Source organism: Diplotaxodon limnothrissa, linkage group LG19 (genome assembly GCF_057381915.1).
Source record: "Diplotaxodon limnothrissa isolate DT_005_m linkage group LG19, D_limnothrissa_male_GT1.1, whole genome shotgun sequence".
NCBI classification, from domain to species: Eukaryota; Metazoa; Chordata; class Actinopteri; order Cichliformes; family Cichlidae; genus Diplotaxodon; species Diplotaxodon limnothrissa.
In genome coordinates, this window is record NC_140614.1 from 29,940,773 (window position 1) to 29,964,452 (window position 23,680).

General features: G+C 43.7%; 3 protein-coding genes across 4 annotated transcripts in view; 1 reads left to right on the top strand and 2 right to left on the bottom strand.

The window, feature by feature from the left end:
• Nucleotides 1–8,767: 8,767 nt before the first annotated feature.
• Nucleotides 8,768–19,786, bottom strand: slc38a6 (solute carrier family 38 member 6). Its single transcript, XM_085342675.1, has 16 exons — nucleotides 19,610–19,786; nucleotides 17,017–17,147; nucleotides 16,758–16,831; nucleotides 16,411–16,463; nucleotides 16,267–16,306; nucleotides 14,165–14,243; nucleotides 12,114–12,199; nucleotides 11,972–12,030; nucleotides 11,818–11,889; nucleotides 11,352–11,408; nucleotides 10,800–10,879; nucleotides 10,336–10,436; nucleotides 10,139–10,263; nucleotides 9,566–9,710; nucleotides 9,192–9,286; nucleotides 8,768–9,069 (listed from the first exon to the last, which is right to left on the bottom strand). Exons 1-16 carry the CDS (start codon nucleotides 19,685–19,687, stop codon nucleotides 8,986–8,988), a joined length of 1,359 nt encoding a protein of 452 aa, XP_085198801.1. The 5' UTR covers nucleotides 19,688–19,786; the 3' UTR covers nucleotides 8,768–8,985.
• Nucleotides 19,787–19,939: 153 nt separating this feature from the next.
• trmt5 (tRNA methyltransferase 5) lies at nucleotides 19,940–22,657 on the top strand. The gene is made up of 5 exons (XM_085343748.1): nucleotides 19,940–19,990; nucleotides 20,115–20,695; nucleotides 20,937–21,061; nucleotides 21,152–21,794; nucleotides 22,545–22,657. Exons 1-5 carry the CDS (start codon nucleotides 19,983–19,985, stop codon nucleotides 22,604–22,606), a joined length of 1,419 nt encoding a protein of 472 aa, XP_085199874.1. The 5' UTR covers nucleotides 19,940–19,982; the 3' UTR covers nucleotides 22,607–22,657.
• Nucleotides 22,658–22,805: 148 nt separating this feature from the next.
• mnat1 (MNAT1 component of CDK activating kinase) overlaps nucleotides 22,806–23,680 on the bottom strand; it is a 35,798-nt gene continuing 34,923 nt past the window's right edge. For both annotated transcript variants that reach the window (XM_085343750.1, XM_085343749.1), the window contains one exon: nucleotides 22,806–23,084. In XM_085343750.1, coding sequence (XP_085199876.1) covers nucleotides 22,964–23,084 — 121 coding nt within the window. In that variant the 3' untranslated portion in view covers nucleotides 22,806–22,963. The remainder of the gene's footprint in view (nucleotides 23,085–23,680) is intronic.

Below are 23,680 nucleotides of genomic sequence, written 5' to 3' on the forward strand. Positions count from 1 at the left end.
CGCGTTTACTGTGAGCGCAAAAAGCTGCAGCCAGTATCGGTGCGAACCTGCTTCAAATGCTTTCAGTAAATAGGAAGCGACAGCATGCTGGGGAGGAGGCACAAGTTCCGCATAACATTTGACACACACACACACACACACACACACACACACACACACACACACACATCAGCAAACCTCTCAACCTGTCACTGTCGGGTTGGTGTGTCACGTGGTTGTATTGTAGTTCTTTGTGTAGAAAAAAATGGAGTCTGGTACTATATAGACCATGATGCAACACTCTGTTTGTGTAAGGTGCTGTGGTGCTTCACCTGTCCTTCACTCTGTGATGAAATATCGCCCCTTTGGCTCTTATCGTGCACTACAGAGTCCGAGTTTCTCATTTATAACTTCAAGGGCTTTATCAGGCTTTAAAAAGATTTAAAAGAGATTTTTTCTTTGTCAGACTTGACTGGCTACTTTTTACATGCAGTTGTCATAGCTCGTGTAACAGCTGCTTAAGTATACTTTAATCTAAAGCTTGCTAAAACCATAAAGAGTAGGCTTGATTAGTTCTGATCAGAACCAGCACAGATAAGCTGACCACAGGCTGTCAACAAAGAAAATCTACCCTCGCATCAGAGCTCCCGACAACAGCTTAGCCTTGCACTTCTGCGGAAGTGGAAAAAAAAAATACAACAAATGAAAAAAATCTGTTTCTAAATTAAAGAAAAACAATGCAAATAACTAATAAATAAAGAACTGGATGTACTTTTACACAGTGTATTGATAGTTTTATGTTTGCAGTTTGCTCTTCATCCAGTAGATGGCCATGAAAGATCAGTAAATACAATGAAACACCCTGAAACGAACATGAGACGTGACACATAAGTAAGTATGCAAAGCTCTACTTTTTGTCTTTATATTTAGAGCCTTAATGGATTTTATCAGGACACACCAAGTAAAAATCAATCAAACAGACGAGTTTGGAACGAGACTTGATATTTATTATTTAGTGTATTGTTGGACGTTATGATGAGAAATATTTCAAAAATCTAATGTAATTTAAACCAAACAAGCAAGCAGGAAGTATCGTGCTTCCAGTTAGAGCCATAGTGACGTATTTTCATGCAGTTTGGCGTCTGTGCACCACCGCAGGGGATCTGAAATCAAAGACTGAAGATCTGATTGAAGTGCAGACTTTCAGCTTTAATTGACTGTTTAAGAATTGCAGATATTTTTTTACATAGAGCCTGTCATTCTCAGAAGCTCAAAATTAATTAGACAAACTAACATAATTTTATACATAAGGCTCTTTCCCCCCTCTTTATTTATAGAGTTTTTACATGCAGTTTGACATATCAGGCCTAATAAAACAAGTACCAAACGATACAAAGACATACCTCAATACATTCAGGCCATTACAATTTGGATGATTTTTGAGAACTACTGAACAGCATATAACCAATCCCCATCCCAAGCTCCATAAGGATCATTTTTAATATTTCATGACTCCATGACGTCTAGAACCCATCACCAAATGCTGTGTTTCGTCTCCTGAGATGCTATGTCAGCCAAACCGAGTTGCTGCTGGTTTGTGGGTATTTTGGTCTCCAGTTGACTAAAACGCACGCTCTATTAGCCAGAGATCATGTGACCGAATTGACTCACTTCTTTCATTTCATGAGAAACTCTTGGGTGCTTCTGCAGTATGCTTTGGGTCATTATCCATTTGCACCATGAATTGCTGTCCAGTCAGTTTGCAGCATTTGACTGAATCTGAGCACACCTCACAGTTCATTTTGATACTTCTATCAGCAGCCACAGTGGGACCTGCTTCCACTGGCAGCCATACATACCCATGCCCTAACACTGCCCCCACCATCACAGACGGCATGTGTAGCAAGCACCCGACAGACACAGTGTTTGACGTGTTTTTGCATTTCTTTATTTCGCTTGTTTAGCAGTTCGCTGTGACTAAGGCACTCGAGCAAGGAGTCAGCTCCTTCTGTAGCTCCTCCACTGCACACACACCCCGTCAGTCTCTGCCATCACTCTATATAGGGAGAGAGAGTCATCAGTCACAGCACACACACCTGTCCCCACCCCTCCACTGCAGCATACCAGAGACCACACTCCTGCCACAGTATGTTAAGGAGAGCTGTTTCTCTTCTCCATACTCCCATTTGAATTGTACAAGTTAATCTTGATTTAATCTGTCCATATATATATATATATATATATATTTTTTTTTTTTTTTCAGAACTGTGCAGGCCGTTTAGATGCTTTTTTGCAAAGTCTAATCTGGCCTTCTTGCTCTTCGGGGAAGCCAGTGCTTTCCACCTCATTGTATAAACTGCATTTATATTCACAAGGGCTTCTCATGATTGTAGACAATGATACACATGCCTCCATGGGAGTGTTATTGACTTGGTTAGATGTTGTGAATGCTTTTTCTAGCCAAGCAAAGCATTTGTAATCATCCATTTTAGTTGTTTTCTGTGGTTTCCAGGTAGATGCTGAGCCGTATAGGAGCATTTATTCTTTATAAGAATGCACCAGACTGTTGATTTGGCCGCTCCTAAAGCTTTTACTATCTTTCTGATAGTTTTATTCCGGTGTTTCAGACTAATGATGGCCACCTTTACCTATATCTTTGGACCTCATTGTCATGGCTACTGAACGGACTCACGCGCAGACAGTTCTTTCTCAGAGAACAAAAGGAGATTTATTTACAACAGGGATCACCTCAGTGCTATATATATATGTACAGTGAGTTGGGAGGGGGGTCCAGGGCTCCAGGAAGAGAAGCAGGGGGGAAATCCACACACACGCTTCCTCTTCCACACAGTCACCGCCACAGCTCCTCCGCACACACGCACTCCTCTTCAGCCGCACTCGCTCCAAAACTCCACACACGCTGCCACACCCGGGCAGGTCCCGTGATTTGGTCCAGAAGAGGGATATCTACACACAGAAGTTAACGTTAGTTCCACAGCAAAATACACACAGGGCATTCTTTTGAAAATGCCGAGAGCACAAACTCAGGAGGTTCAACGTTCCAGCGGTGAGCTGCTCTGTGCCACTGCCTTAAATAGCAGCTGGGGAAATCAGCCAGATCAGCAGCAGGTGGACACAATCACACAGGTGCGTGGGCCAAGAGCGAGAGCCCGTAACGAGCTCCGCCCAGGCAGAGAGGAGGAGGAGAGACAAAGAAAACAAAAACAAACAACAACAACAAAACCTGTAGCCAGCGTGGGCCAACCAGAGAGACACGGGGACCATGACATTCATGTTGAGAGCACTTGCTGTGCTAAACATGTATTTGTCTATCTGTGTTAACACTTAACAACTACAGATTTTTATCTGCTTAATTTGTCATGGAATAATGAGAGAACAGATTCCACTTGGCCATGAAAGTGCTTGTCAGTCAAGCAAGCACTTAAATAGCACTTGTGCCTGAAAATTATAAAGTCTGTATATAAAAAGGCTGCATTTCCTGAACAGGGAATGCAATATTTTTGTTAAACCTCTTGAATTAAAGCTGCACTTTCCTCAATATTTACAGCACACACAAAAAAGCAGTAATTCAAATTATTATTACATGCACATCTGTGCTTGTTGACATCCTCTGACTGGGCTCAGTGAACCAGCAGGAGGCAATGGGCTGTAAAATAAATCCTGAAATGAAAGTAAAAGTTCAGCTACTTAATTTCTTTTTCTTTTTTCTTTCTTGACCGGCTGGTTCACCTAACTGCAGGAGTGCTCTTTTTCTTTATTCTTTAAACACCACTCTCTCCCACTCTGAGGGTGCTGTACCTCCTCTATCCATAAATGCCACGATCAAAGTCTTCACTTTATTGGTGTTAGACTTGACCTCTCACCCCACTCTGCCAAATGTCAGGACTCCACATCTCTCTGGTCCAGCTGTTATAAATAAAGGGCTGGGGTCCCAGAACTTGCACCTCCCCTGAATCCAGGATGTCTTGTAAACGGCCTCTCAGACATGACCTTACTGAGAAGAGAAGGTCGTAATGCCAAAGCGGGCCGATAGCAGATTGATTCAGTGCAAAAAGTGTCAGTGCACTTACAGCAATCAGCGGCAGGACTCTCAAAGCTGGTGGTTGAAAATAAAACATTTTGCCCCTTTAAATTTTTGTTGCAGATCACCCCGACCAGCAGGAGCAAATGTTCAGGTATTCTCACATGGCTTTTTTTTTTTTTAAATACATGTTAGAGTCGGGGTATTTTAGTTCTATTTCTGTGCACAGTTTGAGAAAGGTCATAAGAGTGTTCCTGCTTTCAGCAAAGCCTCAATGTTGTTTTGTTGAACTGTCCAGCAGAGGGCAGAGTAAGACTGTTTAATCCATTGATCCCCCTCATCTTCCACCCCCTCCTCTTCCTTTCTGCTCACATCCCTCTTATGATAAACTTTAAAAATCTATTTTTCTTCCACTCGCTCATATTTTACCCCAGAACGAGAGATGGCACTTTTACAGCTCAGGATGATTTGTTTTCTTTCTTTGTTCTACGAGCAGTTCCCCCTCTTTTTCTCCTTCTGTCTGCCAACTCAGTGGCTCTTTGCCCTGCATGGCTTCCCCCTCATTCCAGCCTAACATTCTCTCTCTCTCTGGAAGAGGCTGTCACGGCCAAATCGTGAATTTATGCACCCATGGGAGACGTCTGCAGCTCTCCATGACTCCAGAGACTGAGAACACACAGACTTGTGAGCTTCATGTGTACATATACATTAGACATGTGCATGCTTTACACACACAAAGGCATGAACACACACTTCTGAGGTATCTCCTTAAAATGCCAAGATTTTATTGCCTCGAGCACAAAGCCAGCTACCAAAAGCCTCCCCCCTCCTTTTTTCAGAGCAGGCTGATTCTGTGTATATGGCTTAATTTCAGCCACCTGTAGAGTTTCCACATTTGCTTCACAGTCTACACTCTCAATTTATGTCTGTGTAACCCAGGACAGCTCAATCCCCTGGCTCTCTGCCCAGGTACACCCTATAGCTGCAGCTAATGAACCATAGCATTGGTGCCAAACTGTGGGGCGGGAACTAACAAGAATATGGTCCAGATATGGTGAAGCCCATTCCCAGCGCTTGTGACCTCGGTGAGAGAAATCCTACGGGGCCAGTCTACACCCCTAACACGCTTGCTGCACTACCACAAACTCAATTACCCTCATCAGTCATCGGGTCCAAGCAGCAGGACTAACCCCCGTGCTACAGTCCAGTCACAAGACCCCAGCTTCTCCTCAGGTAAGGCTGTGCACACACACACACACACACACACACACACACACGGCCTCAAACAAGAGACTCTGACATTACGTAGTGCTCTCTGCTCTCTTAAGCCCTTCGGCCACAAACATACCCTGTTATTCTTCTTTATCAGCTTATTAGAGGGGGGGGGGGGGGGGGGATTCTGAGTGTAGAGGAGGTTATGGTTTTCAAATTAAAAAAAAGAAAGAGGAAAAGGACTGACAAATAAAGCATGATGCTGTGAAAAGAAGAATGCAACTGTGAGAGTGGTGTGAGCTGCTTTGGACAGAGGAGCAGAGAGTAGAGGATGGTGGGGGCCCTGTCACAGCCCCTCCAGGGTAATTGGCTCCAGATGTGAGGCAGCGTGGCCCCTGCGCCAGAAAGGCGTCAGGGCTGCATTAAAGGCTCAGCGCAGGGCTGATGGGATTGCAGTGACACAAACTAACCCCTGCTCCCAACCAAAAAAAACAGAATCCCACACTGCGCTGCTGACCACTGGGCCTCCATCGGCGCTCTTCCTTACTCCTCAACCTCTGGTCGTTACATGCCAAATTGACAAACCACTACAAAGCTTTTCCTTGTAAAACTTCCCTTGTTTATTTATAAAACCTCCTCTTTCACTCTTGACCTTGATTCCAGTCCTGAAAACATACGGCTCTGCTACAGAGGTGTATTGTGTCTCGAGGACTATATAGGGACTGCAATCTTGGAGTCAAGTTTATTTTTTTAGTCATTGTGTTGGCCCTTATTGTGAACTGGCAGGTGATGCGTGTGTCAGTCAGTTCTTCCCCTTTATTCGAGAAAGTGACGAGTTTGCTGCACACAATGGTTTTCAGTTAATACACAGCTTTGGGGACTCCCCTGGTGAAAGGGCTGAAGGACATCGCTCATCTACAAATGCAGCACGGGCTTGTCTGAAGCACGCTAGCTGAAAAGCAGGAGCAGATGATGTTGTCAAACTGCACCATGTCACATATAAAGATCTCTAATCGTGTTTTTCTCCTGCTTTGAGGCCTTATTTAAGCAATATGATATTTAAAAAAATCATAAAGAAATAAGGAGTATAAATGAGTCACATTCTCCTATGACCAAAGCGTGTGCTCTTTCAGAAAGAGTGCTCAGAGTGAGGAATGCTCTTACTGTGACACAAAGAACATGTTTACTGATAGAGCATGGAAATTGATTAAAAGCAGAAAAGCGGCATGGAGTGAATGTAGATGGAGGGAACAGAGAGAATGGGAGGAAAGAGGAAAAAAATAAATAAATGGAGAGCACTTCATCAGTGATGACACTTGCGTATTGATGGCATCTCTTCTGAGTTGCAGTCCCCACCGTGACTAACAAGGACAGCCACTCATCATGCCAACTGGCATTTAAAAAGCTCATGTGAAGCACCTTTCAGCCAGGAATGCCTGTTGAACAAGATTATGCAGGCAAACAGAAAGCAGATGTTGTCCGCACTGAGATTTTCAGTTTCTGATGTCCACCACAACAGAAAATTCAATTTAATTTAATTTATAAAGACACGAAATCACAACAACAGTCACCTCAAGTTGCTTTGTGTTGTAAGGTAAAGACCCTACAATAACGCAGGGAAAACTCCAACAATGAGACGACTCCCTGTGACCGAGCACTTGGCAACAGCGGGAAGGAAAAACTCCTTCCTAACAGGAAATAAAGACGGAAACAGGTTCAAGAGGGGCAGCTGTCTGCCGTGACTGGGTGGGGTGAGGGGAGGGAGAGAGAAGACACACTGATAACAGTCTCCAGCCACCTGTAGAAACGTAGATAATACTTTCTGCATATCTAATCCAGTGGTTCCCAGCCTGTTTTCACACACAGGATGGGCAAAGTAGGCTGAAGGTCAAAGTGAGGACACCAGGTTCACCCTTCTCCTGATTTCCAACAACAGAAAATGATTTTCAAAGAACACAGCCGACGCCTCTTGAAACAATACAAAAGTGGCGGCTGCCAGCAGGAGCTTAATTCCGGCCCACCATCGCTCCTCTGCTGGCTCATTCCATCCTTTAACCCTGGGAGATGGTGCTGTCATACTGCTGGACATGGGCCCAGGGTGTGAGTGAGTTTAACTAAACAAAAACACTCCCACCTCTGGGCCCGAGGACTCGGGACCCAGTCAGATCTCCATTTAAAAAAAAACAAAAAAACCCAGCTCTGGTTTGAGTTAACATGCATTTTTCCAGCTCATTATAAACCTGGAAAAATATCTGAGCATGTGGTTATCTTCACCTAGTTAGGTTTTGATAAAACATAGGACGCCTGAGTTTCTGTGAAATGGTGCCGACCTGGACTGCTGTGGACACAGTCTGACACCAGGTGGCAATCTTGCTCTGCTTTTGCGTTCAGCATAGAGGTTTGTAAATGATCCCGTGCAGGAGAAGGTCAGGATTCTTAATTTGTTCCTATTTGTCAGAAACACTGTTGTTTTCCCACTTCATTTATAGCTCCTTTATCTGAGGACTTTCTCACTGGCATTTCTTTAAATTATTCCTTCAAGCCCAAAATTATTACAATTATTTGGAAAAAATGTACTTCAGTATTTTTTTCTGCTGTCATACTTCATTGCTTCTACCCCTCATGACAACCAAATATATATGTTCAGCTGTGGTGCCCTTTATTTCTGGGAGTGTCCTTAAGAGGGGTGGATTGAAGCACGGGGATATTCCCTGCATTACCGAACCTTGTTTTAAAAAAAGGAAAAAAGGGTGGCGTGAAAATCCTGCAGCCGCTGCTTTCTCGCAGGGATGGCGGGGGCCAGCCTGCCTAATTCCTCAGATTAAAAGCAGCAGTCGGGTGGCCGTAGGTTCCAGAGGCAGCATGAAGACATTCTAAACAGCATCATGATTAGAAACGTACAGAGCATGTGGCTTTCATTAGCTACAGGCTGAAAACCACAGTACAACTGAGGAGCGGGGCCTCAGCGTCAGCAGTGTGCCTGCCAATCAAACAAGCAGACATGTTTTGACTGATGAGCTTTCTAGAAAACCGATAAAGACATTTTAGTGGTTAAATAGAGCAAAACTGACATGTCATTACATAAACAATGTCTCTTTTATCAAGTGCTGGCAATTTGATACAATCTAACACATTTTAAATTAGGCCCACATGGCGTGCGCTATAATGAACCAACAAACTGATCACCGGTTTTATCACATTCACTGCAGTAGACGATGTAGCAGAAATAGTTTTACCTGATTTTAGAGTGCTCAAAGCTCAAAGACACTCAAAACAAATGCCCCAAAAAATAAATGTGATTCATAAAACCCACTGTGTTTACAAATACATATAGTGTCACATACAAAATTTAGGAAAGCAGTAAACTTCGATGTAGTCTTCATCAGGTGGTCAATAATTTACATAAAGTGCAAAAATCGCAAACACAGAACAAGTAGAAATGAAAAAACAAGCACATTAAAGTAAATTTACAGCTTTGTATCACAAACCCACACATCAGATTTGAAAAAAAAAGACAAGACTTGCCCTGAATTTGGTACAGTACAAAGGTCAGTGCGGTACAGGAGATGTAAACATTGAGCTGAGATTGGAAAGAACGTAAAAAACAAAAAACAAATGTAGAATAATTTTATCATAAATAAATGCCTGGGGGCGATGCTGTTCCCTTTATTTATTCAACTTTCAGTTTGTTTGGTGCGCGCTTCATTTTCTTTGGTTTTGTTGTTGGTCTGGGGGAGGAGACCAGAAGGGGGCTAGGAGCTCTTTGCCCATGTGATGACGATAACACAGAAACTGATGATTCCCATAATCACGCCAAAGACCACGAGTAGTGCAGCCTGAAGGGGAGAGAGGAGAAAGAAAAGAAAAGAAAAAAATCGAAATAATTACCAGATTACCTCAAAATATAATGTATGCAACTTCATCGCCAGATCTTCTATTTACGGAAGAGCTCATTTACCCCAACAGAGTCGAAGGACCTGAGGGGCTGCCTGCTGATTTTGAGGTAGAAGATGCCCGGAAAGACAAATAAGAGGCAGCTGGATGTTGTTGATCCTGAGGAACAAACAGGAAAGGCTCATGATAGGAGATTTATAAACTGTTTGAGCAGGACTCCAGCCATCAATTATGTATAAGCAGATACTGCAGTTCTAGCCAGTACAATCAATAACTGTGGGCTACTGGGATATTGGCAGCTTATAATGCCTGTTCATATTTAAAAGGTTACAGGTAAGGAAATAAAAATATATCTATAATTTATGAACAATATAATATCTATTGATATACACCCCCCCCACTCCCATATGTTAAAAGTATTTTCAAAGTACCACATACCTACTACTCCAAACACATTTCTGATATCAGGCACAAAGATGGCGAGTATCAGCACCACACACAGGATGGTTAGAGTTGCAGCGATGTGGATCAGCCAAGAAAAGGCACGCCCCCCGAAAAGCATCAAAATTGCAGCTTTACGGGCCTGCAGCAAGCACACAGACAGTACCCATTCAAGCTGAAAGCACTCGAGTGTTATTGCAACTAAATGTCTTAAAGCAGAAAGAAGGAAAGTGAAGTAATCTGCTTTTCTGGCAGCTGTAACACAGTAACAGAGCCAGATGAATTTTCTAGGCGACAATAAATTTAAATTGATAAAGTGAAAGAGTAAAAAGGTGGAACTGAAAAATAAAACCATCTTGATCACAATAACAACATAAAAATGATCAACAAAGCCTTCAAGTATTTTCAGTTCAGTTCTTCAGTTTCACAGTTTGAGTAAAAAAAGAAAAAAGAAGAAGCACTAAACAAACCTGTGTGGAAAAAGCATCGTTATTATTATTATTATCATTATCATCATCATGATGATGATGATGATGATGATGATGATGATGATGAAGCAGGTCTACTCACAGGGAAGTGTATAAGTGGCACAGTCAGCAGCACAGACAGGAGGATGGCCAGTCGAACCGCTATCACCATGGTGTCCCGGGGCAAGTATGCATCATAACTGAGGAGCAGCTCGGATTCCACGTGAGCTAAAAGTTAGAAGATGAAAACAGAGATGGGACAATGCTTTCCTTTGAATGAAAGTGTCCCTGATGACTTACCGTAGAAGGTGAGGTAGCCAAACAGCGCAGAAATAAAGTACAGCAAGAAGCTGAGGCTGATGCCGATATTCGTGACCTTCTGCATCCTGGCTTTGGTAGGTCTGAAAGACAAAGCGATAATAATGCATTCACGTGACAAGCACCTATTATGGTCATTTCCAGCTCCATATTTTATTCATAGACTTAGAATATCTTTAAATGATACATAACAATTATAATTTATCTTATTATCCTATCCTGGGCCTTGGTGTAGCCCCTAAGTCAGGTCATTTAACCTCCTCTCCACATAGAAAGCAAACTGTAGGAAATGCATGTAGAGGAGCCTAAAGCCTGAGCTTCTGACTCACGCATCCTCTAACTACTTGAAACTTTGCCGTGTTTAATATAAGCAGCTGTTTTCTGTCATAACTGGATACATATGACAGAAAACAGGCAAAAATAGTAGAAATAAACGCGAAGCTGACCGATCCAGTTCGCAGTAGATCGGCAGGACAGCCGTGTGGCACAGAAAGGAGAAGGCCATGGTGGGGATGGCATAGGCACTCTGCAACACAAACACACACACACACACACACACATCAGTCAGAGCACAGCCGTCATTAACAAATTAACAACCTACTCAGTTACACTGGAGGGAGGAGGTAGGTGGGTCAAGGTATGGTCCTCATAGTAGTAATTACTGCTTGGGCTGCTAAGAGTGAGGATGCAAATCGAAATGTGAGAACTTTCTGAACTTTTCTTCCACTAAATGCATCTTATACTACGTGCAAGTATACATCTATAGTGCCGTGTGAGCACATTATAGGAAACGGTCGAGAAAGTGTAAATCGGTGTCACGTGTCAGCTGCGTAGTGTGCTTGAGTTCCACATGTACAGGTTACACTTCACAGGTGAGAGTGTGACCTGTCAACACAGTGGAGCAGCTGCAGCAGATCTACGTTTAACAGCTTCTCACTGCCACCTCAAAGCCTCCGCGTGTTCAGTGCCGAGGAAAAACGCTGGTTTCCTATACGTACCTTACTAGAGATGACGAAGAGTTTTGGAGAACACTCTGAGTCAGAGGAATTTGATATCTGGAGAAACAAGGTGAAAAAGTGAGCCGGTTATTTCTAGAAAGAGATGAGTTCAGCAGTGCTGCTGCAAATAGTAAAGCTTAATTTCAAGCTTAAGGGAAACAAGTATTCTAATATAGCTCATAGCAGGTTTTTTGTATGGTCTGTTTAATTCCTAAAGGTCAGAGTTGATTTCCAGGATCAGGCAAGGTTATCTGGACTTCCTGTCCTTCAGGAACAGCATCAGTTACCATACACAGATCTGTGCAGCCTTCTCTGGTCCTCATCAGCCTGTGCAGACACAATCAGTAAGCTCAATCTCCTGGGCTTTCCTCTTAATCCCGTGCCCGTGACCTTCTGGACCATACTGCACCAGATCTGTGTTGTTTTCAAAAGAGTATTTATGTGCTGAAAGAAATGCTGTTCTTACCTTGAAGGCACCTGAAAGGGACGTTATATTGTGGGGCAGTGGGCAGGGGATGGACCATTTCTTGACCACGACCTACACGAGATAATAAATAAAGTCAAAAATGAAAACAAACAAACAAACAGATGGACGTATGGAGGTTCGTGTCAGAGCTTACCACAACTGCAAAGTACAGCATGAATAAGAAGGCGAGACTACTAGTGTATCCCAGGAAGCCTGTAAGGACGGGAGAAAGATCTATCAAGAAGCAACCAAACAAGAAAAAAATAAATAACACGCTTGAGGATCGCTTAACGTACCAATTTTAGGCAACAATGACAGAGGTAGAACGACACAAAGTGTGATTATGATCAGAAGCAGCCTGCCATCCTCATACCAGGCATTTCTGGAAAATAAATAAATGAATGAATGAATAAAAACAGCAAGGGAGTGAACTATTACAGGTTAACACTGAATTAAGCCACGTTTTATTATCAGGTCAGGGATAGGAGAGAGTATTCTTCCATGCCTTAAGATGGGCCGGCTCTGGAAATTTGTCTCCATTTCGTGCTCAAATACAGAGCGACAGATTCATCATGTGGTATGAATTAAAGGCTTTAGCTCTTGCAAACCATAACAATTATGTAATTCACATGCAAACGTTGTGTCGCTCCATCAGATGAGACCACATTTCACTTGCTGGGTTTTTGGAGAGGGGGAATAATATTTTCCTTTGCCGAGGGATAGCCTTGGCAGTTCATTCGAGATCGGGGAGTAAAATGAGGAGGAGGAGGGGGGTGGGGGCTTGGCGTTCGAGGTGACACATGTGGAAGGCATGCCGGCTCCACCGGGGTCGGTCGAGGTGGGTGCTGCCCGGCTCTCTGCTGCGGGTTGTATGCGGGGGTCGTGAGGGACTGGCTCCACCGCTCTTTATGGGGGCTTCCAGAGTCAAGCAGCACCTGCTCTGACAACATCAACACCCACTGACCCCTGTTTGGCAGTTTCACAGCTGTGGCGTTACCATAGGCGCTGATGGATTTGTCTCCGCATCTACACCGTTTCTACCCTGTAACTGGATGTCACCGAGACCTCTGCTCTGACCTGGACTCTCTCTGGTCCAATCAGGTCTGCTCCAAGCCAAGTTTACACAAAGTATTCGACCCAATCTTAATTAAGGCGAGGCCGGTTTATTTGCACATTACTTTTCAACAAGAAGCACTTTAAATTAAAGAAAAAAAAGCTCTCATTCCTGCAGACATTTTTGTAAAAAAAAAGAAAAAGGGATCTCTGGAGGCTGCAGGCTTACTGTAAAGTCACAGGATACCTAGAAGAACCATGAAATGTGGAACATTTCACGCTATAACGAGATGCAGGATAGCTCTCGGTTAAAGCCGGAGCACGACTGCCAATGAGTCAATCTCGAACATCAGCATAAATCTGGATGCGCACAATCCCAGATCCACAGCTGTCCGTGTCTTTGGCCTTGAATTTAAACGCGATGAGAGAAGCGGGACACACGCAGTCTGTTAGCAGCAGCGCAGAAAAGATTGAGCGTGACTTTGTTTTCGCTCTGCCGTATTATGATAAATGAGCCAGATAAAAGAAACGCGTTTTAATATAAAACAACTCATTTATTTGGGCTTTGATGGAATCGAATGTGCGCGTCTGTTAACATCTCAAAGCCGCTCATTAACAGAAATGTTTTGTTTCCCTCAGCAGTGAGCTGTAATTAGAATGGCAAAACTGATATCCCCTTGTATCAGTCTGATTCCGGGGAACATGTGTGAGAGATTTTGGGGGGTGGGGGTGAAAGGAGAGCGCTAATACAAAGCAGCTGTGTGTGGAAGATTCAGATGTTGACGGATAGGGCTGAGAGCAGCTACAACTCTTGCTTAAACCAGTGTGGCCAATAATAAAGTGATAGAAGTTACATTCTTTGCCAAGGACTTCTCTGCAGGCATGTCCACGCAGACCAATGAAAGGCACTGGCTGCTGCTGATAGGTGATGAATGGCTCTCGTATCGGGAATACATTTCCTGTGGGCATGCCTCACGCTACACGACAGACAGAGAAAACATTAGCAGTGTATTTTGGTTTAGCGAGGGAGCTTCCCCGACATTATTCATGCGCTTCTTATTGCCCGACTAATTCCAGTTTGTGTAGCTTTGTGGCGCACAAGTGTCAAATTTGACTTATTTAAAAAAGGCCAAAAGGTATAATCTACAACATCATGGGAACAGGAATGACTCATTCTTTATCTCAGTGCAGCTAATTCAAAAGAATGACTTTGTTCAACCCGCAGCTGTGACAGATTTTGAGCTGAATTTCTTTTTTGGCAAACGAGGGAGCTCACAGCGCTGGATATACCCACCCTGGGCTGTCTGCACTCAGGAGGCTGTTGATGGCTGCAGGAAGCTCCGACTTCAAGATGAACAAATAGGATGACATGGCTGAGAAGCGAGAGAACAGAAAGGGTTCAGAAATTGAGTGTTTATTAAAAAAAAGAAAGAAAAAAAAGCCCATAATCACACCAAGCTACTAAATCAAAAAAACAGCAGATGAATGTGTGCTGTCACAAGCAATCATAAGCTGCTGTGTGAGGATGATGAGCGTTTTTCCAGTGTGAGGAAATAGCAGGGTGGAAGGGGGGGGGGGGGGTTACTACGGCTCCAATGCAAACGGGTGGGGCAGGCAGCTCAAGGGGATCACCGGCAAAGCCCTTGGCATAGAGGAGCGGACATTATGCAGGACTTCCAACTGCTGGAGACCGCGAGTAGCAGCCATGACGAAGAAGTGCGAAGGGGGGAGGAATGCTAACAATAATGATCTCTGACGCTAATCCAGGTACTTCTCCCCCTTTCTCCACCTCACTAGGAAACAGGATACTTCCCTGTATGCACAGGCAACCAATCAGAGAGAGAGAGAGGGGGGGGGGGGTCACTTTTTGTGAGTATTAGAAGCCCCAAAAACAAGAAAGCAAGCAAGAAAGGGGGAAGAGAGCATCATCAGAAATGAGCACGTTTGGTATTCAGATGCAATGTGTGGCCAGTTATAAAGGGAGATAATGTTAAGGGATTTAGATTTGTGAAGCCACGCTAGCCAGAGTTAGTTGGGCCCTTATTGCCTCAGAGGGCAGATCTTGCGCTTGCCGTTAAATAAGCCTGGCCTTAATCCCCCAGATCCTGTATTTGTTTATGAAAGAAAATTCCCCCAGCAACACTTCGGCCCACACAGACGCACGGACATTCCCTCTCTGAGAATAACTGCAGACATTTTATGTAAGCGCTCAAATCTGTCAATAAGATGTTACTCTGAGGCTGCGGGTTTTTTTTTAGCGGATTAATCAAAAACGTACCCTGGGAGAGTTCATCCGTCAACTTAAAGAAAGCATGAAAGTTTTTTTTATATTATATGTATCGTTTTAAGCCACAGACAAATAAAGACATGCTGACAGAGATCACACACAGCAGACATGATGCAATGGTTTCGTTCGATGCAGCTGGTAACTGTAAGTATAACACCACATCTGTGGAAACTGCTGGTGGGACAGTATTTGCATCTTTAAAAAAAAAAGCAGGGAGGGGGAAAAAAAAACCCTGAGTGAAGAGAAAGCGTTGCCAAGTGGTAAGAAAACGTATTAGAATAATAAGTACGTATGTAAACTTCAAGAAAAGTTGACCTAAACCTTCTGTGTGTGGTCAGCAAATAGCGGCAGAGTGTGCTCAACAAAGGCCAGAGCCACTTTCATTTCATTAAGGACAAGGGCCGAAGCCGGCTGTGAGAGCCCTGGGCTGGTCAGTAATTAAGGTCAATTGGCCCATCAGCCTTTGGCAGTGCAGATGAATGTTTACCCAGAGTGAGGCTAATTGCACTCTTATAAAAGGAGACAGATGCATGCTGGAGTGCTGGCTCTCACACTCTCACACATATTGCCCCCATGCTGGGAAAACCGCACACATACCAGAGGGCACGGCAATAATCCACTCAGCCGTGCCACTAATGACTGCAGAGGAGCTATCACCTCAGCTCTCGACTGTCTGGGAAGCACGGTTTGTGGCTGAGGAATGACAGTAAGAGAAAGAGAGAGAGAGAAGTGAGGGGGTGGGGGAAATAAAGGGAGGGGTCCCATTAGGCTACTCCACACACAGACGGTGGGAGTGGGTTTACCATCAGCGATCAATTAGAGGAGAAGTCATGTTTCAGGCTCAGGGGAGGAGACAGCGGCTGCAGGGTCAGAGGTTATCAGGGAATCGAGATAATAGCCACACAGGAGGGTGGCTGTAAAACACCAGCCATTTGGGCACCAGCAGGAGGCGCTATCTACCTCCAAAATAAACTGACCATAGTCTGACCCTGCAGCACTCCTCACCCTCTTCACCACCCTTCTCCTATAAAAACCCACAAAAATCAGTTCCTGTCCAGCATGTCAGAAATGATGTATGTAACTGCACATTGAACCGGGGGCTCACTTACCACCGATATTTTGGATAAGAATAGCGATTCCAACCAGAACCTAAAAAGACAGTCAGTGTGAGCAAGTTCTCTGGTCACGGTGGAAAAACTTGTAAAAACTTTTTGGCAGGGCAAATGTGCAGCAATCCAAAAATCAACACTTACTTTTCCTGGTTTTTGTAAGGCTTTCCCTCCGAGGTCTTCATATGAATTGATACCTAAAGCCAAGAAGAAGAGGGAAAAAAAGAAGAATCAGACATGAAAACGATGTCAGGATGACTATCACATCACAAAATTCTTCATGGAAAAATGGGATTATCTGGTTTTTATCTCCTCTCTTTGCTCCTGTAAAATATTATTTAAACATCATCTGAAGTTTCTCACAATGAGGATGCAAATAATAAGTAAATGGAACGGGAAAAAAAATCAAGTGAGGGTGTTTAAATGTAACAACTCTGGATGAAGCCCCCTGGATACACCCACAGAGACGTGTTACCCTGCATCCCACCCACCTGTTTGGTCACAGAGCTTCAGCAGGAGGTGTATAGAGTACGCAGCCAGGCTGGACACCAGCACCAACAGGATACTGGAAAAAAACGTTTCTCATCATATCTTTACAAGCACGTATCAAATTGTAAAGCAAAAATAAACACTGGGAGACACAGTTTTAGATGCTCTATAGGAATTATAACAAACTAATCCAGATATCGTCTGGGATACCAGGGGTCAAGTCATGCATTTTTCTGCCTTACGCACCGAGAAGATTCTTACCAAAACCCAACTATTCCAGTGCTAGCCATGGCATAAGCTAGACCCAGTATGCCGCTGCCCATGATTGCATTCATCAGGTTAAACACAGAGGAGGCGAAGGAGGCACCTTTGGCTCTGGATAGCACAGCTCCCTGCACATATAACACACAATATAAATAGCATGAAGAAAAAGATGCAGCAGAAGAAATCTGATTATTTTTGTAAGAGCCTCAGGAAGATTACTCATGACAGTATTAAGAACAACTGGCTTGCCCTGATGATGGATGTCATGAAAAGAGCACAGCAGTGGCATGGAGGATCAGGGAATGGAAATGGGAATGGATGGAGAGGGATTTGAGCTGCTGGCTGTGGGACAGCTGCCTGAGCTCAGGATAAGGGGAGCTGCCCAAACTGCTTGACCTCTCTAATGGGGGATATCCTGGACAGAACGAGTGGCAACTCTTGTGTCAGTGTCACAACAAGCTTAGATTGACCTTCAGGCTGTTGCAGTCCCCCCTGTTACAGTACTGAGAGACAGGAAGTGAACTAAGACCCCAAATGAATAAAAATACAAAGTAGCTGGAGTTTATTGTAAAGCATGGCACACTGAGGTAAAGCTTATCCCAGCTTGCACAGGGTACAATTCAACACAGTTGGAAGCAAAACAAGAAGAAATCAAACCACTGTGATGGATGTTTGGAGACAAAGTTAGAGAGCCAAAGCTGAGTTGGTTTGGACGTGCAGAGGAGGGAGAGTGGATATATTGGACAAGGAATGTTGAAGATGGAGCTGTCAGGCAGGAGAAAAGAGAAAGACCACACAGATTGTTGATGGATCTATTCAAGGAGATCATGCAGAGGGTTGGTGTGACAGAGGAAGATGCTAAGGATAGGCTGAGACCGAGGCAAATGATCTGCTGTGGTGACCCCTAAACAGAGTAGCCAAAGGAGGGAGAACATGTTGTTTTCAGTACTTTGCAAACATGTGTACGTCCAGATTGAGCCGCATGTTCACACCATGATGACAAAATTTATGGTAACCCTCACATACTCTCACTGAATCAACAACACACACCACACACTATGTCTTGCTTAGATTTGAACTGTAACTCTATATTGCTCACTGAAATCAGCCACATAAACTAACAAAATCAAGCTAGAAAGAGTCTCTCATTACCTTTAGACAGACAAGCTAAAACTTCTAAACTCTCTAAACATACATTACTGATGTTTTAAAAATGACTGTAACAGTCATTTTTAATATAATGCTGTAATACGGGTGAGGTCAAAAAGTTTTTGTCTGAAGTTAAAATTCTAAACACTTAAGTGGGCACTGAAATAGTCTCTGTGTCACAATAAAGTCTTTATCTGCATTATCAGTGCACTGTTTTAGGTTCAAGTAGCTTCAGCAAACAACATTAAATTAATCTAGTCTGACATCAAATCAAAGAATAAGTGGTTCAAAGGCTGAAATATGAATTTGGTTTGTTGTTGTTTTTCCCCCATTTCCCCCTGCACACTATTAAAATGGCACATTCTGAAGAGGTGCAGATGGAGACACTTTGGTTTCTGCAGAGTTTTTGCAGGATTCATCAGCAGCTTTGAGCAGTCTGTCAGCGTGTATGTGGACAACTGATTTAATATAACCACAACAACATCCTCAAATGAGGGACTGACAGTAGAATTGTCCATTTAACTGTGAAACCATGGTATGTAATTAAATCACGCTTCTCTTTCACACCAACCCTCTTCCTGTCCTTGACTACATCCATAGTCTCCTCTGAGGTCTTCCTCTTTCCCTTTTGCCTGGCAGCTCCATCTTCAATATCCTTGGTCTAATATAGCCACTATCCCTCCCTCCAAACAGTCCCGACTTTGTCCCTGTGATGTACTCCTTTCTAATCCTGTCCATCCTGGTCATTTGTCTCCAAGCACTCTCTTGTTCACCTCTCTTGTGCCCTGTCTGGTCCTTTGGATTTTTAACCAGTGAAATACTGAAATAATGCCAGTATATTAAAAAAAAAAAAATCATATATTTGTCTACTTCAATTTTGGACATAATTTACTAGCAAAAAAAAGACAAAGCCCAAAGGAAACAAAGTTAGAGATTAGCATGAGAGGGGGGAAAAAGAAGAAGAAAGAGAGGTTCTGGTGTTGGGTGTACTTTCACTGCAAGTGCTGACACAGGCAGAAAACAGATGAACAAGCAGTTCAAAACAAGCACGTGATATTTTTCCTGGACATTTTGACAGCCTGATTTACTGACAACACTACAAAAACCAGCCATTTTAACTGCTGTAATTCACAGTGTATTATTAAATTAAACAAAAAAAGTCACTGTTGATGTTTGACTTTTATTTTTTTAAATTTGGACCATTTAAAATATGTTTATTGAACTGTGATTTTAGATTTGTTGCAATTATTGCTACCCCTTCGCCAGATTTGAAGAAAAAAAAATCATTTGTCAAATGTCTCTTGGATAAATAAAGTTATATAAAACACATAAATTCTTCCTTGTGACAGAAACACATTTATTTTCTGTCTCAGACTGTAGATTTTAGGTCAGCAAGTCATTCAGCGCAGTTTCACTTTTGGGTCTTCGCCTGTTGTTTTACCTGTAACAGAGGTGCAGTCTCTTCGGTGTCCTGGGCGGTGCGTTCACGGACCACGTCCACATCGTTGTTGATGCTCATTGTGGGTGGGGAACCGAAGCGGGAAACAAATTTATTAGTGTAAAAAAAAAAACCCTCGCAGATTGAGAGGAGACGGGGAGCCGCAGAGTTACGATACCATCTCAAACTCTGCTCCTCTAAACTTGTCAGCTGATCACTGTTGATGTTGAGTCACGTGCCTCTTATTTCCGTCGCGTTCTACACGTCAGAAATTACACCGTGCAATCAAAATGCGAGTCGCTGCTCGCTTGACCAATCACCGCTCGACGGTGGTCGACGTCTTATGACGTAGTTCAAGCATGCCTGTGATCGGAGGATGTTGAGGTGAGCTGTCTGGATCTGGTTTATCGTTAGTGGTTAATTGTATACTTTTGTTTTAAGCTTTGTTCTGATAATTTGAATGTTTTTTCTTTTCTGCCTGATTATTACGGCGTTATTATGTTCGTAGGTTTCTCGGCAGGATCTTTGTATCTGCACAAACTCAAAGGAGCCTGAATCCTGCCACTGTGCACCGCTGCTTTTGCTCTGCAGCGTATCCTTGCTTGGCTGTGAAGCCCATAATGGAGCCTAAACTGTACCGACCCCCTCCAGAGGTCCGGGGTATGACCTCTCTGGACAAAGACGCCTTCACACAGACTATTACAGTCCCTGCTCTACGGGTGCCCATTGGGGTCTTAAACAAAGTAGTGAAAAGCCTAAAAAAGTCGAGCATCCAGCGCCCTGGTGTGCCCAGGGTGGTTCAGGACAAAGAGCAGAGTAGCGACTTTCGCTTGGTCCTGTTGGACCCTCGCAGAGTCTCCTCGCCGAGCTCCTTCAGTGAGACTGAAGCTGAGGCTCTGAGGTCGTTCAGTGTCAGTGAGGAGCTCCACTACTATGAGCTGAAGCTGACCTATGACAACCTGAAGAGCGAAGAAGTGCTGGAGGCTGTGCTTCCCCAAGGTCAGGATGTGACCTCTGCGTTCAGTCGGGTGGGCCACATCGCACACATGAACCTGAGGGACCACCAGCTCACATACAAGAACCTCATAGGTGAGAGGCTGCTGCCTGGACAGCGGGAGGTTTTATTACAAACTGAAGTATCTACACGTCTTTCTGCTTATTTATTCACTTTATTTTTTTTAATGTGTCACCCAAACTTACCTGTGTCTTAAAATGTCAAAATGACAAGTACATCTGACTAAATACAGCTAACAGAAACAGTGGATCAGCTGGGATCACCCATCATTTCCAAATTTACAGTAAGGCTTCTTTTCTGTGCCTTCTCTTGCAGGTCAGGTGATCATGGACAAAAATCCTGGTGTCACCTGTGTGGTCAATAAGACGAACATAATCGATTCCACTTACCGCAACTTTAAGATGGAAGTGCTGGCTGGAGAGGAGAACATGGTCGCCAAAGTATGTGTAGTTCCACAGAGCCCTCTGTTTCACACTTGTTATTACATATGTTCAGTGCACAGGCTAATCGCTGTCCCGATCCCGATCCAGGTGAAAGAAAACGGGGTGACGTACGAGTTTGATTTCTCTCGCGTGTACTGGAACCCTCGGCTGAGCACAGAACACCAGCGGGTGGTGCAGCTCGTCAAGCGCGGCGACACTGTGTTTGACATCTTCGCTGGCGTCGGACCCTTCGCCATCCCAGCTGCTCGCTTAGGTGCCAGCATCTTAGCCAACGACCTCAACCCAGAGTCCTACCGATGGCTGCAGCATAACTGCAAACTCAACAAGGTGGAGAGCAAAGTCAGAGCCTTCAATCTGGACGGCAGGGCGTTCATCCGGGGACCTTTAAAGCAGGAGCTGCCTGTACTGATGAGGGGAACATCTGCCATTCATGTGGTGATGAACCTGCCTGCCTTAGCTCTGGACTTCCTGGATGCGTTCAGGGGCCTCCTGCACCACCAGGAGCCTCCTTGTGACGAGAACCTACCTACAGTGCACTGCTACGGCTTCTCCAAAGATGATGACCCTGACACAGATGTGGTGGAGAGAGCTTCCCGCAGCCTCGGATTCCCTCTGAAGAACCGATGCTCTGTGCATTTTGTGCGCAACGTGGCTCCTAACAAAGATATGATGTGTGTAAGGTTCACACTCCCTAAAGATATCCTCTTTGGAAGTGATGCTGAAGAGTCAGGTAAGGAATCACTCCTTCTTATGAGGTCTTTTCCTAAAGAAAAGGCTCAAACATCCCATAAATGTAGGAAGAAGAGGAATTGAAAATAAACGAGAAAAGCATGTTTCCTCAGTTTTCTGTCATAACATTTTAAGTTCCCACTTTACTTAGACATTACTTAGCCCATAGTGTGAATTTTGCATGCATGGGGATGATTTCTGTGACCATAATTTAGACACAATTAAAAGTAAAGCATGAATACCTGAACTCTCTGCCCCCCTCTCACGGACAATAACCATATCAAACTTCTTAATAGCAATGAACTGGTCTGCATTGGTGCATCATATCTTTATTCTCTTCCCCCTCCTGCCCCCCCCCCCCCCCCCCTTTCTTAAATAGATAACTATCATATCTGATATCATATCTCACAGTACAATAATATTGAATGGGTTGCATTGTTGTATTTTGTCATGTTTCTCAGGTCTTTGTCTGAATTTCTACGAACATTATTGCTAAGGATTGTCTTATTGCATTGGAGTCACACTGGGTTAAATATGTACACTTGGGTTTTAAGGGGTATTTATTATTTTCTTCTTTTTTTTGGGTTGCATGGAAGCCCCAAACGCAATTTCATTGTTCTTGACAATGACAATAAATACATAAATACTAAATACCTGTGTTTGCGCTGTTATATGTGCTGAAATTCCAGAGCTAATTTTCAACGTTGGCACAGAGATGGTTTCCATGATGCTTTTTTCTGTTTGTCTACAGAACAAATTGAAGAGCCAGCCTCAAAGAGACAGAAGTGTGAAGAAACTACAAATGCAACGTAAGGATAAATATCGACTTGGCACAATGAGGACCATGAGGATCAGCGTAGGAGCCGACTTTATTTTTTGCACTTAAATATTGTTTATTTGAAGAAGTCACGGCTCAGCTTTGTGACTAAGTCATTTGCATTTTCTTTTTTTAAATTCTGGCCTGCGTTTAATTTTAAAATAAATCTGCAAAATGATAGACAAAACCTCAGTGTTCATTGCCATTTATTTAAAAAATAAAGTTTGCACAAAATTTAAAAAGTTACATACAACATACATATAAGTCAGAGCACTCCCCACCCACAGCAGCGTAGTGGTAGTAGTGCAATATTTAAGGTCTTTTCAGTCACATTTCTAACTGGAGCAGCTTCTTCAGCCTCTCAGAGGGAACAGCCCGCTGAACGCGTCCTGGATGGCGCGATAACACGCCAAACCTGAGGTGTATCCTCCAGCTGTGTCCTGAGTCACGGCAGCCCGCACGTGATTCAGATACCTGAGAACAAATAGAAAGCTCTGCTGAGTAACGCAGGTTGGATATGTTAGAAATAATCTGCCTGGCCGGCACCCCGAAGGCTGCTTTTAAAGACTCTTCCTGCGAATGTAGCCTGAGTTTAAGTTTATTTTTGAAGGTTTTTTCCCTTCCTTCTCTCTGGTACCCTTTGGCCCTTTGATGAGATCAGCGAAGACGGACGTAGACATACACCGACAGTGGAACACCTTGTGCCTAAAAGTCTCTCCGACATGGCTCTATTAAAGTATTATAGCCGTTTTTATTTTTTCTAAGTGCTTACAGATGTATCCTGCCAAACCTCCTTTGCGGGGATCTTAAGCAAACGCGAACGTCACTGTTTATTTTCACAATTGTGCACGGGCAGAAAAAACAGTCACAGTGATAGCTGCCTCTCTACTTAAGTGCTCCGTCCCTTCCCAGTCGAGTAATTTCTCAAGTGTGTATTGTGCGCTTAAAAAGCGAGCCGTACCGTTTTCTCTTTCGTGTTACTACAAAGCAAAAAAAAGCAAAGGCCGCCAGCGATCCAGACAACACGTAGCCTTGCCCATCAATACTGCCCAAACCTCTCACGCCCCCCC

What these genes read in the sequence shown, in the direction of transcription:
- slc38a6 (XM_085342675.1), bottom strand. Translation starts at nt 19,687, where the DNA reads ATGAGCATCAACAACGATGTGGACGTGGTCCGTGAACGCACCGCCCAG. An exon ending in GAAGCTCTGTGACCAAACAG is followed by an intron (nt 16,464 to 16,757) that starts GTGGGTGGGATG and finishes TCTTGGCTTTAG; the next exon opens with GTATCAATTCATATGAAGAC. An exon ending in GGTCCTTCGACTCTGTTGGG is followed by an intron (nt 9,070 to 9,191) that starts GTAAATGAGCTC and finishes TCTCCCCTTCAG; the next exon opens with GCTGCACTACTCGTGGTCTT.
- trmt5 (XM_085343748.1), top strand. An exon ending in CACATACAAGAACCTCATAG is followed by an intron (nt 20,696 to 20,936) that starts GTGAGAGGCTGC and finishes CTTCTCTTGCAG; the next exon opens with GTCAGGTGATCATGGACAAA. An exon ending in AAGTGATGCTGAAGAGTCAG is followed by an intron (nt 21,795 to 22,544) that starts GTAAGGAATCAC and finishes GTTTGTCTACAG; the next exon opens with AACAAATTGAAGAGCCAGCC.